General features: G+C 37.6%; 1 protein-coding gene across 9 annotated transcripts in view; it reads left to right on the top strand.

Moving 5' to 3' along the window:
• Positions 1–13,577, top strand: part of CABIN1 (calcineurin binding protein 1) — a 121,437-nt gene that overhangs the window by 10,706 nt on the left and 97,154 nt on the right. For all 9 annotated transcript variants that reach the window (XM_072879981.1, XM_072879980.1, XM_072879975.1 and 6 more), the window contains 9 exons: positions 142–278; positions 687–904; positions 2,761–2,839; positions 3,084–3,271; positions 4,528–4,677; positions 5,432–5,626; positions 6,750–6,986; positions 9,468–9,621; positions 9,853–9,968. In XM_072879981.1, coding sequence (XP_072736082.1) covers positions 142–278; positions 687–904; positions 2,761–2,839; positions 3,084–3,271; positions 4,528–4,677; positions 5,432–5,626; positions 6,750–6,986; positions 9,468–9,621; positions 9,853–9,968 — 1,474 coding nt within the window. The remainder of the gene's footprint in view (positions 1–141; positions 279–686; positions 905–2,760; positions 2,840–3,083; positions 3,272–4,527; positions 4,678–5,431; positions 5,627–6,749; positions 6,987–9,467; positions 9,622–9,852; positions 9,969–13,577) is intronic.

Genomic DNA, 13,577 nt, shown 5'->3' with positions numbered 1-13,577 from the left:
TGTAAATCTCTGAATTTGCTTCAGTTAATGTGCTTTCACTGTTAAAATATCCACAACGTGCCATGTTTAGGTTTCACTTATTAGTGAAATAAAGAATGAGGATTTTGTTGATATTGTGGTTTTTGCCCCGCTTTCACACAGATTAAGGAAACTAGATCCAGAGGAGGAGGAGGATCCTTTCAATAACTATGAGGTGCAGTCAGAGATCAAAGAGGAGAATTTCCAGCATGTTGGACCACACAGAATGTCATTTGATTCTACAACATTTATGGAATCTGGTAACGATTTCATTATAACCCCCACTCTTTCTCTGTTGTTTCTTCCATATTGTATGCTTTATTTTCTGTATTTTCCTATCATATCTAGAAGATACTGAAGTTATTTTTAAAAGTATTTTAAAATTTGTTATTAAAAAGTATAATTTTATGGCATAGAAATCTCTCAGTTGGTAACAGGTGTGATTTTTTTAGGTCTTGGGGACTGCTTAATTACTGTGTGCAAGAGCTCTACTGTGTGGACTTTCCCATTTAAACAGATTGGAATACAGTAACTTAATTCTGCATGTGTGCAGCACAGGAGAACTGCTGGAAGATTAGTGCATAAAACACTATTGAAACTTACTTGTTTCAAGTTATGGTCTGCCTTGACCTTAAGCACCTATGGCTTTGTGTTTATCTGCTTTCTAGAAAAACAGGACGTTCATGAATTCCTGCTGGATAACCTGAACAATGGTGGGATCTTGGAGCTGATGATGAGATATCTAAAAGTCATCAGCCAAAAGTTCCTAGTGAAGTGGCCTCCTGGCTTGTGTGAGGTGGTCCTTAGTATCTATAATAGCTGGAGAAAGCATAGTAGCAGTCTTCCCAATCCGTTACTGAGGGACTCAAGTAATGAGCATATCAAGGTAATGAAACACTTTTTCTTATGCTTTTATTTGCTGCTGTGTTGCTCTGTGTCCCAAAAGTACCTAACTGAAATCCAGCAATTAGACGCAGGTTTTGCTTAGCTCTGTCTGGGGAGCTGCTTGTCCTAGCTGTCGCATCTTTCATAAACTGTGGTATACTGCAGCTCACGTAACTGTTTGTTCCTGAGCTCCTGAACATATCTGTGTGATGCTATATGCAAGTATACCCTATACATAATATGTTTATGTGTATATATACACACACATATGCATATAAACCTAATAGAAATACTATAGATGTAAATATATTTTACTCCTTTACTCTGTTGTTGCTCTTTCTTTTTCTTCCCTCCCTTTGCTTCTGTTATGACACAAAGTTTTGTTTTGTCATCAGGTGAGTAGAGAGGCTGCTCTGTTCACACTGGCTGATTGAGGGTCAGCATTTCTGCTCTAAATAGAGTAAATACAGTTTAGTTTTAAAAGAACCTGGAATTTACAGCAAAAAGGAAAAACAAACAACCCCCTCCCTGCCCCCCATCATCACCATTTTATTACCTTTATAAATCTGTAGATTTCACAAATGCAAATAGAAAAAATGGGAAGTTCATTAAATTAATGTTGAACTGGCTTAGTGACACAAGATGATACTTCTTGAATTATAAAACCAGTACTGATAATTCTTGTCCACTGAGCCTGCCTATGTTATCTTCTCAATGTTAGCAATGTGTATTCATTTGGAAAGTTATTTACCTTTGGTATGACTGCAGTTTAAAATATTTTTTTCGGATCAACAGTGTTTCTACTTTTTTGCAAATGAAAAATGAATTCTGAAAACTATGTTTCATTGACTTAGTTTGCAAAACAAACAAGTATCGCTGTTTAGCAGATGTTAAATTTTTTGTACATCCTGTGACTTTTATATTTCTGTATGTTTTTCATACATACATACCCTTTTTAAAACACACTTATAACTATATTTACATTTATTCCCTTGGTTCTCATTATGACTGCATAACTGCTTGCTTGTAGGTAAAATTTAAAAAGTCAAGACTTTGTAGCTATACTATGAAAAATCACTGTCCTCGTGCTTTTCTATTGTTTTTTATCCTTGAATTTATTTTGAACTTGATCTGCAAGCTATCCTGAGTGTAATAAATTCGGGTTTTTGAGATTGTAAAGGGCTATTCTGGTAACATATATGGACTTTTGAACCTTTTCACAAGCACCTGGTTTTTACAGCTGGACCTGTAGCCCTTATTCCTGTGAATTTAATCAGACAATAGTATATTATTCACTGCACAAAACTACCTGGCAGAGATCCATGGTGACAGGATTTTTAATATACTCTTGAACTTTATGCAGCAAGCATTAATAAGCTGTTAAGACTAGAGTACATACTCAGTCTCGTGGAGATAAATACTCAAAAAATTATAGGATATAGACCTATTATTTCTCAAATATCAGTACTTGTACTGTATTCTGGAAACATGCTTTTAGCATGATTTAGCAATTTAATATAGTTTTATTTCAGCCAGATACAAAAATAAAGATGTCACTTTTTTTCTAACATCGGGCAATGCTGTTCTGACTACCTTCTTTTCTGAGCTGAGATTTTTATTTTTTTTTAATGCTCCTTCTAAGTATTGTTTTGTTTTGTACCTGTTGATTTGTAAATGCTTTTATACACCTTTAGACAGAGGAAGAAGTAGCTATAGCTTCGGAATAGAAATCCCAAGAGGACAAGTTGAAGGTTTTCTTTGAAGTAAATTGCAAATTTAGTGGTTTATTTTTAATTCTTCTTTTAATGTATTTCTTCCTACATACTCCTTTTTGATATCTCCACACTTTTTCTGAAGGATATGATGTTGATGAGCCTTTCTTGCATGGAACTGCAATTAGATCAGTGGCTGCTGACAAAAGGGAAGAGCTCTACAGGTGAGAACTGGATGTTACTTTCTTCAGACGCTAAAAACACTCAAGGTATATGAAGAAATGTTTCCAGGAATTCATTGGATTTTGGACCTATGCTTTCTTAATGAATATCTTTCAGATCTGTATTTTATTGGTCTATCTATTGTTTGCCTTAAAGTAGATCAGTACTTTTGAAATACTAGTGTGTGGGACTCTTTTCATGGGATGCTAGTAACTTTATGATAAAATGTAATTAACTGTTTTGCAGTTTCTCCACGAAATTGCCCTGCTGCCTCTGTGAATGGGAAGTTTGGTCCTGACTTCCCAGGAACTCATTTCTTGGGAGACCTGTTGCAGCTGTCATTTGCATCCTCACAGCGAGATTTATTTGAGGAAGGCTGGATGGAGTTTGTCACTCGGGTGTATTGGCTGAAAGCTCGCTTTCTAGCACTGCAGGTTTGTTTTACAAATAAAACTTTTCCCAAATTAAAGTCAATGTTGTTCAGAGACGCTACAGCTGATTCAGAAATCTCAGCTCATTTAAGCATGCAGATAAAATCAGCTCAAAATGTAGGGATTTCATTTTACTTTTTAATATAATTAACTATCCCTAAGGGTAGAGGTGGAAATGAAGTAGGAGGTCTCGCATGCTAAGCTAATATTCAGATATGTTTAATATGTAAGTCTTTGTTTAAATTAGCTCATGTTCAGCTTAAAAAAATATATATTTGGACCAAAGTTATTTGGAGTAGTATTGTGTAGCGGCAGAACATGGATTTTTTGGGACCTGGACTAGTGGATACTATCAGAGTTCCAGACAGTCCAAAACGCAGCTTTCAGCTGAAGCAGACTGTGTGTTTACTTTCCCCTCTGCTCTTTCAAGGTGGCATGGTTCTTCTTTTGGAGACACTGAATTTAATATGCAGATTTTGAAGCAGAGGGTTTTAAACCTACGACTGAAGGGCATAATTTGAAAGAAATGTTATTTGATCCCAGACTTTTTTTTTCCCTCCAAGCGTTGCTTCCTCTGGACATCAAAGAGTTTGTTTATGCATCAATTATGTTTAAGTCAATTATCAACTAATAATGTGAGTCAGTTACATAAGTGTGAATTAACCAGTTCCTTCCATTTTTATTTTTTGCATCTAAGGATTCCTTTCTAATAAACTTACTTAAGGACAAATGAGAGTTTCTATACAGCTACTGCCAGTTTTTCTTTAGATATACAGAGTTATATTTTACCTGTGCAGCTTGCATTCTTCTCCTGACTGCTCAACTTCAGTATCTACTTCAGTTGGACAGAATGCATAGAACACATTCACTTTGCAGAATATAAGAATGTTTCTTGACTCAATGTTTTTATTTGCACAAATGGAAGAGTTATTTCTACTGTTTTACTCTTCCATGTTTTTAAAGGAAAGGGATTTTAGCAGTCCAAATTAATCTTTCAAATTTATGCAGGCTGAATTCTATTTCTCTGATTTGTTTTACCTGTTGTTAAAGTCACTGGTAAGATATACTGCCTTTTTTTTTTTTTTTTTTAATTTGAGATTGTCAATTGGATTTGTTTTTTATTTGGGAGGATGCGCAGTAATCACGCTGGCAGTGCCTGCATTGAATTTAAACATTTTCTACATGCTTTAGAAACCCTTGCTGCAGACAGAACTCTAGGGTTTTTTGTTTGTTTATTTTCCTCTGTACTGTTTCTGTAGGGAGACATGGAACAGGCACTTGAAAACTATGATATCTGCACTGAAATGCTACAAAGCTCCACTACAATGCAAGCTAAAGCTGGCAATGAATGCAGCATTGTAATACGGTTACCTAATCTACATGTTGATTCTGTTGTTTCTTTAGAAGAGGTAAGAATTAATTTGCAGGCGTATTTTCCCCACTCCATCCCTCCCAGTTTCAAAGGTCATCTATGAATTAGCTCTTTTGTGATGGAAGTTTACCATATCTGTCCTAGAATTTTTCAAAGAGTGAAAGGACAGGTTCATAGTTTAATGATGATGTCAAGGCCATCATCTCCTCTTCAAAAAGACACCTTTTGGATCTATTGGTCCTGTACAGCTTAAGATTGCTTTTATGCAAAATAAAAATATTAGAGCAGCTGCATGTAGAACAGTATATTATTAGACTAGTGTTTTATTTTCTGTTCTTAAACATAAATTTCACCTTTGCTTAAATGAGCTCTTTACTTCAGCAGTCTCTTTTCCACATAACAATTTGCATACACTTTTAAACAAAGGGATGTCCATCTTCTATTCTTTCTATTGCTGTTCTGGGGGAGGAACTCCAATACAGGAGATGCCATCTTCACTTTGAAGTCCATCTGATGGATGCATTCTTGCAGTGTAGAAATGTGTGATTTTGGGATTTAAGGCAAAAAGTTTAAAATCATTATAGCACTAAAGTCATATACTATATAATAATTAAAAATCTGTGGAATGGGTGAAGTGTTACACAATAGGTGTTTTCTTCCTGGTTTATATTCCTGGATGTAGCTGTAGAGTTCACATAGCTTTACAGCTAAACTGCTAGGAGAAATGTCAGTAGTCAAATGTATGTGAAGACAAAATGAAAGTTGGATTGTGCCATCTGTGATGTTTGCAGATTGAAAAGAACCTAAAATCTCTGGAGAGATGCCAGTCTTTGGAAGAGATCCAGCGACTGTATGAGGCAGGGGATTATAATGCAGTGGTGCATCTGCTTCGTCCAACATTATGCTTTAATAGTTATGGCAGAGCAAAACATCTGGAATTTGTAACATCCATACCCGAGAGACCAGCACAGCTGCTTCTCCTACAGGTTTGTTTTGTTTCTTAAAATAATCTTTTTTAGCAAGGGATTAAGACTTATTCCTGAAAACAGGATGAAAGGATTTCTAGAGTGGGTGCTAATGGTTAACAAGTCTTATCTACAAAGCAAAATGTGGAACCAAATCTATAAATGGTCTGAACAGCACAGCTTTATCGACATCATTAACAATATGCCAGCTTTTGCTAACTGAGAATGTGGCTGAAGATATAAGATGTCTGAGGCCTACATGAAACGGCCAGAAAAACTGTAAATTCAAATAAACTTGAATCATTTGCAGAGACATCTTAGGGACGGATTCATGTTATGTGCATCTGCTGTGAATACTTCCTGCTTTTGCTGATGTTGACTATATGGGGATTTACAACCATTCTGAAAGTTAAAAGTTGTCTAGCATATGAATGATTTTTATGATGTAGTGTATCTGTCCTGCATGAATGACAAACTGTTGATAGACACATCCAGTATAATTGCTATCGATTTAGTCCATTTGACACTATGAAAATAAGTGTACAAATGAGCTCAGCTATAGGAACAATTTGAGCCTGTCAGGTTCTCTGGGGGGAAGAAAAAAAGGTTGCAGAAAAAAAAAAACCCCGATGCACTTTTAACTGGACTGAACCAAATCCTACAGCCTCCATGCCATCTCATGACCCAAACTTGGCAGAGTAGAAAGAAGTGGGAGAATGTTGCCATAGTGCTAGCCTTATAGTTGCTATTTTGTTATTTATCAAGTAATAAAATGGTCGCACAAGATCATAAAGATGCAAACCCTGTTTCTCTAGGGCCTCTATTCAACTGCATATCATTAGAATTTTAGACCTACAGCCATCCCTTTCCTGAATATTTCTTTTTCTTGCATCTCTCATTAAAGCAGAAAGATTCAGTGATGATTTTTTTGAAATTTAGATCCTACTTATATATTTGTCATCCAGGGTCCATACACCTCTTATCGTCCTTTTTTAATGTCGTATTTAAAGGTGTTCTGTTATCATTTCATTAAACTAACCACATTAACTGTATATGGTATATTGCTTTGCCCAGCTGTGCATTCATGGTTTAAAATAAACCCTTCATCCTTATAATAGATTTTTTTCATATTTACATTCCCTAGGACTCCCTCCTCAAACTGAAAGATTACAAGCAATGCTTTGAACGCTCAGAAGTTGCCTTGAATGAAGCAATTCAGCAGATGATTAATATGACAGCAGCCTCTGCTAAAGAAGAGTGGGTTGCTACGGTAACACAACTGCTCAGAGGAATAGATACTTCATTATCATCAGTCAACACCATCCTGAAAGACTCTTCTATAACACCAAGCCTCATTCGATTAACAAACAACCTGATTCAGGTAACCTGTTCACTTGCAGTAGGAAAGAGGTATTGTGTGCTACAGACCTTCAGACATGATACAGCTGCTGTCTGAATTGCCACCCACTCGCAGTGACGTTTTGGGTTACATTTTTGTTGGGGGAAGGTCGGGGGAAGAGAAGGGTTACCTTCATAGTCTTTATTTCAGTGTGTTAGAGATGCACTGAGCACACCTGTGCTAGATTCAGTAACAGCAGGTACCTTCAAACACCAAGCTGCCTAAGATAATCAAAGAATGGTAGTAAGATAACCCAAGGAGCAACACTGTTTTCTTATGCTGTTTGAAATGGTGATAATGTGAAGACTAATTGAGCTGGTTGGGTGCAGTTTCTAAGTTATGGCACTGATCTTGGCTGTGTGTGCTTTGGGCTAGAAGACAAGATCCCCCGTAAGCCTTACAAACATGGTGGAGTTGCTTGCAAGTGCCGGCCAAGCTAAGGGTTTTTCCAGTAAAAACAGAGAGGGTGATGAGAAGCAGGGGGGGGGAAGTGATGTGTGGGCTGTTTCTAGCATTATGAATACAGCTAATTTTAGGCTTTTAAAGAAGGCACTTTCAAACCTTAAAAGTACTGAATGAATATTTTTCAGTCCAGGTAACAAATGACAGACTCTCAGTTCTGTTAAGAAGTTAGTCTAATTAATGTCAAAATTCAGTGTACTTGCAACTCTCAAATCTCCATTTACTTCAGTAAAAGCCAAGGACCTTCACTACGCACAAAATTGTACTCTCATTGTGTAAAGTTGTATGTGTCGCTATGTTATGGAACGTAATTTGTTTGCAAACGACACCAAGTTGTGCGGGAGTGTTGATCTGCTTGAGGGGAGGAAGGCTCTGCAGAGGGACCTGGACAGGCTGGATCGATGGGCTGAGGCCAACTGTATGAGGTTCAACAAGGCTCAGTGCTGGGTCCTGCACTTGGGCCACAACAACCCCATGCAATGCTACAGGCTTGGGGAAGAGTGGCTGGAAAGCTGCCCAGCAGAGAAGGACCTGGGGGTGTTGGTTGACAGCTGGCTGAACATGAGCCAGCAGTGTGCCCAGGTGGCCAAGAAAGCCAATGGCATCCCGGCTTGTATCAAAAATAGCGTGGCCAGCAGGACTAGGGAAGTGATCGTGCCCCTGTACTCAGCACTGGTGAGGCCACACGTCGAATACTGTGTTCAGTTTTGGGCTCCTCACTACAAGAGAGACATGGAGGTGCTGGAGTGTGTCCAGAGAAGGGCAACGAAGCTGGTGAAGGGTCTAGAGCAGAAGTCTGATGAGGAGCAGCTGAGGGACCTGGGGTTGTTTAGCCTGGCGAAAAGGAGGCTGAGGGGAGACCTTCTTGCTCTCTACAACTACCTGAAAGGAGGCTGTAGAGAGGTGGGGGTCGGTCTCTTCTCCCAGGTAACAAGGGATAGGACAAGAGGAAGTGGCCTCAAGTTGTGCCAGGGGAGGTTTAGACTGGATATTAGGAAATTTTACTTTACTGAAAAGGTTATCAAGCATTGGAACAGGCTGCCCAGGGAAGTGGTTGAGTCACCATCCCTGGAAGTATTTAAAAGACGTTTGGATGAGGTGCTTAGGGACATGGTATAGTGGTGGTCTTGGTAGGGCTAGGTTAATCACAGAATCGTATAGGTTGGAAAAGACCTTTAAGATCATCGAGTCCAACTGTAACCTAACAACCAATGTTAACGGTTGGACTCGATGATCTTAAAGGTCTTTTCCAACCTACACGATTCTGTGATTCTGTAATGGAATTCCGGAGAACAGAGTATTCATTGTAATATCCTAAATGGTTTCTGTAGTAATAATAAATATGATTCTTTATCTACATAAATACCAATAGAAAAACTGTTGTATGTGTGAAAGAATGTGAGAAAAGTGTAGGACTTCAGACATTTCTGGCACTGTGGCAATAAAATGGGCAGTTGTCTATGAGAAATGCTAGGATAACAGTTCCATGATACAGCATTTTGTTGCTCAGAATTTATTCAGTTACATAATTTATATAGCATCTGTTAATGGTTCTAGTTGGTCTTCAACAGTTTTTGTAAGACCTGGTCAAGAATGCAGGAATTCTTTTAACTAAGTTCCTCTTCCTTGCTGGGTTGTAGATAAATTTGGTTGTAGATAAATTTCTTGTACAGCAATGAGGCCTACTAACACTAAGAATTTATGCTGCGCATTTCCTTACTTTTGAATTGTTTGTATATGGTATTAACAGAGGAGTAACTAGCTGGAAAATGATGAGGCAAGAGGAATGTCAGGGTAGGGGAAATTATCTTCTACCCTTCCCTGTACCAGCTGATCTTATGTGTAGGACTTTTACTGCCACTCATTGTGAGAAGCTGAGACTCAACTTTAGACTATTTCCTTAGGATGAAATGCCTTGCCAACTTTGGGTTGTTTGAAAGGATTCACACCTGGCTGTTATTTCCTATCACATTGTCTGTATAATGTCTGTTTCTTTATTAGATCATAGACTGCAGCATGGCGGTGCAGGAAGAACCAAAAGAACCATACGTTTCCTCAGTGCTTCCATGGATTATCCTGCACAGGATCATCCAGCATGAGGAAGATGCTTTTCGATCCCTTTGCTGCCAGCAGCAGCAGAACCAAGGAGAAGAAGGTGAGTTAATTTTTCATTTTTACATATGGAGCTGAGCTCCTTACCATCTAGCTCTGGAATATAAATAAGAAAATACTTGTTTGTCGTCTTATCTTGCTGGCCAAAGGGAATAGAGGGGTATGCAAAATCACTTATCACTGAGGAAACTTCTTTTTGCCAGATGAAGCATTGGCTAGTTGGATTTAACTCAGTTCTGTGCTACTTAAATATTTACCACCTTTTTTCTTCCAGTGAGTCCTGATACCCCTATGTTGCCTTCTTCACTCATGCTGCTGAACACTGCTCATGAGTATTTGGGAAGAAGATCCTGGTGTTGCAATTCAGATGGCGCTCTTCTCAAGTTCTATGTAAGTGTTAGCATTGTAGAATAATTTAGGTTGGAAGGGACATCTGCAAGTCATCTGGCCAACCCTCATCTCAAAGAGGGAACAACTTCAAAGTTCTATTAGATTGCTTATTGCCTTGTCTTCATGTTAAAAATACGCTTTTAAATCCACTTTTCTTCTTCTCCCAGACAAACGCATGAACGTTTTAGTCAGCTTAATCTGAATAGCAAAGGCTTGTTATTCCAGACTCTTGTCCATTGGTATACTTTCTAAACAGGACTTTGTCAGACAAGAGATGCCTTTGGATAACCAGCTCTTAAATGGGAATTAGTAAATGATTTACTAAATTAGATGATTTACTAAATTTTGTAAAGATGATTACTAGATTGATTTACTAAATCTTTACTAGATTGTAAATCTTTACATCATTACTAGATGATTTACTAAATTAGTAAATGATTTTCTCTTCCCCTGAAAGAGAAAGCACTGGAGAAGTGTTAAGTGATTATTCTGAGTACTTAGGAGAAATGTGGGCCTGTATCAGTCACTGATCGTGATAAAACTTCAGTTGAATGACTTGAATTTTGTTGTGCTTAGCTTTGGAAGTTGCATCTTCTACTCTTTAAAAACAGACAGAGGTAATGTTTGAAGCTAATAAAAGTTTCTGGCGCTTATCAGCATTCATGCAGATGACTGGTAATATTGTAATTTTATAATTGTTGTATATTCTTTCCTGTGGTAAAGTCAGAGGTTGGGTTTTATTTTTGGTAATGAACGTATAAAACTGCTTGCAGCTTGTGACCTGTGGAAAGGGAATACCTGCATACTGAATGTATATCCAGTTTTATCTTTTCCTCCTGTGTCTGGTAGCTCAGCCACACTCCTGCCCTGCTTGTAGCAAAGTTTTACTCTGATTTAAATTCAAAATTTTATTTTAGATATTCAAATAACATTTTACTTGGTAATAACTCTTAGTTTTCAGCTGTCCTCTGAGAATTAAGAGTAACAATTCTAAATTCACAACTGTTGAAGGTGAACTGTCACCCCAAGACTACTAGCTAGAGAGAGAGAGAGGGAGCATGAGCAATGTCAGGAAAAACAACAGACAAAACAGAAAATCTCACTTTCCCTGCTTATCTCTCAAATGTCTTGCTGGGAGGTGAGCTGTCTGTGTGGGTGGAGCATGCTTCCTGCCTCAATATTCCAGCAGTGACCGTGGCTTTTGTCCCCCAACCAGGAAGTAAGTTAGGCAGGATAGAAATGGCAAACTTTGGGCAAGAGGTGTGTGCTATCTCAGCAGTGTGTTCTGGTGGGTGTGCACTTCAGTCTTTCAGACAGGAAAAAAGGCAAGTGGGCTTAGCAGAGTTAGCTGTAGGAGCAGATAGCCGTGGTTCCCCACAAGGAGTATCATGCCAGAAAGTAACCAAACCATAGCATGGAGAATGAGCAATTTACTTCCCCAGAAATGAATACCAAATATCTTGAGTGGAAAAATGCTGTTAAAGTCATGGCCAGTAATGTTGCATAGCTCTTCTTCCTGAGAGAGACCAGTTTTCTTGTATACCGTGCCTTTATTTCCTCAGAGTTCAAATACTTGATAAGGATTTTGCAGTTAAGTAGATTTAACACTCATAATTGATGGTATTAGAATTCTACTCAATTATGCATAGGTGAGACGGACGTGACATGACAATGCAAGCTTTTGTTTCCTCCCATGTGCTGTTAATCAGCCTCAGTTATATTCAGGTCTACTTTTCCTTTTTCTCCCAGTCCAGTAACACAAGGATAAGAGGGATTTAAAATAATGGACTGAAGGAGGAAAGGGAAAGTGAAATACTGTGCTCTAGGTAGCCACTTTAGATGTTTTCTGTTGAACAATGTTTAGTTCACGATGAATTTGTTATAAGGTATAGTACCTCTGAAGATATGCGAAATTTAGATACTGCTAAAGATAACCATCTTGTGCTTTGAAGGGTAATCTAATCATTTATATGAAGTAAAAATGCAGAAAATACTTTTTTCAAAGCTTTTGTAAAGCATTGCATAACTTATTTTGTTCATTGTGGGGTTTTTCCTAGGTTTTTATTTTTGTTATTCTCCAGAACACAAATGTTGCTAGTTCAGGATATAGAAGGAACTTGGGTGGAAGTCTTATTTGTGCTGAAAGGGGTGGAGCGATTATCCTTGACATACCTTATGTTGTCAAATATGTTAAATATAAAAATGGATGTAGCAGAGATGTGGATAGTTGGTAGTAGGGATGTGGATAGCTGGCAGCAAAGCTGAGCAAGTCAGTACATGGACTTTTTTTTAACCAAAAATACTGTAACTGTTGCTTTCAGATGAAGGTTGAAATGTTTTAAATTAGTATAAAGCAAAATTAAATTTTTAAGGACTGTTTTGTGTCATCACAGACTGTGAGACCGTGTTTCAAGTATTAGTGACCTTTAAGTGGAAGAATGTGGGTATAGTCATTGCTTCTAAAGATACATTGAAGGGTGATTTCTTCTCAGAAGGACAAGAAGTCAAGAATCATGCTCATTTAAGTTTAGTAATCAAAATGATATTCAAATGTCTTAATTGTGAGAACTCTTACATTAAAGAAAAGAAAAATTAAGAAGAGTAAATGTAAGAAGAATGACAGCATACCTAAGTATTAGAATAAAAAGTTATGTTCTCTGTTTGGAAGTCAGTTTTCTAAAATCTGGCAAGTAATAGAAATGAACTCTTGAGTGTTGATATAAAATTGAAAATAAACTTAAGAACAGTTTATTTCTTGCCATAATTCCCATTGTTCTGTGGACTGACCTCACTGAGAAGAAGAATTGTTTTCTTCTGATTTTTCCCCTGTTTTGCTTCTTGCACTAGTATTTTATTTTGTTCCTAAGATTTGAAAGAGGAGTAGGAATAGCAAGCAGTCCAATAGTGCTGTACATCATTCACAAGCTGAAAAAAATAGTAGTGTTACTTCTTTAAACTTGCTGCTAAAATAACCCATTGGGATTCCATATTCATCTTGTCTTGGTGATTCTAAATAAGTTGCTCACTTCACAGCACTGAATTTGTCAAGTGTTATGTAAAGTTTGCACACTTTCAATATAGGTAAATACTATTTAACATGTAAAAAAGACTATATTTAACTGTCAGCCAGGAAAATTAAGTTTTGAATTTTGCAGTTAAACTTGGTTATTTGTTTCTTCCAAATCACAAGAGTAAAGATTTTCAGGCTATTGTCTCTCCTCAGTTACGCATCTGGAATGCTATTGATCGCTCACAGACCACGAGTGTTACCTGGATTTGGTCCTGAAGCTGTGATGTATTTGTCTGTTCTGCTGTTGATGAATTTGACTCATTTGATTATACTGGCCTTGATTTTTATACTGCAGACTGAAAAAAAAGTAATTGTTTTCATGTTATTAACTATATATAACTTCAAATATACATACAGAGTTCATCCACTGAATAAAGATGATGAGAATGAAGAGTTACTTCAGTCCTTCCTTCCCCGTGTCTGAAGGCTGTTCTTTGCTCTGTTGTTCAGATGGGTGTGTTAGAAGATCTAATATGCTCCAGAAATGGGTGTCTGGGCAGTAATGCTGTAGCATTATTGGATGAAAGGAGTTACCCACT

The sequence above is a fragment of the Ciconia boyciana genome, chromosome 15 (assembly GCF_034638445.1).
Source record: "Ciconia boyciana chromosome 15, ASM3463844v1, whole genome shotgun sequence".
In the NCBI taxonomy this organism is placed as follows: Eukaryota; Metazoa; Chordata; class Aves; order Ciconiiformes; family Ciconiidae; genus Ciconia; species Ciconia boyciana.
The sequence above is the reverse complement of the archived record's forward strand: the minus strand, read 5'-3'. Positions and strand labels throughout refer to the sequence as shown.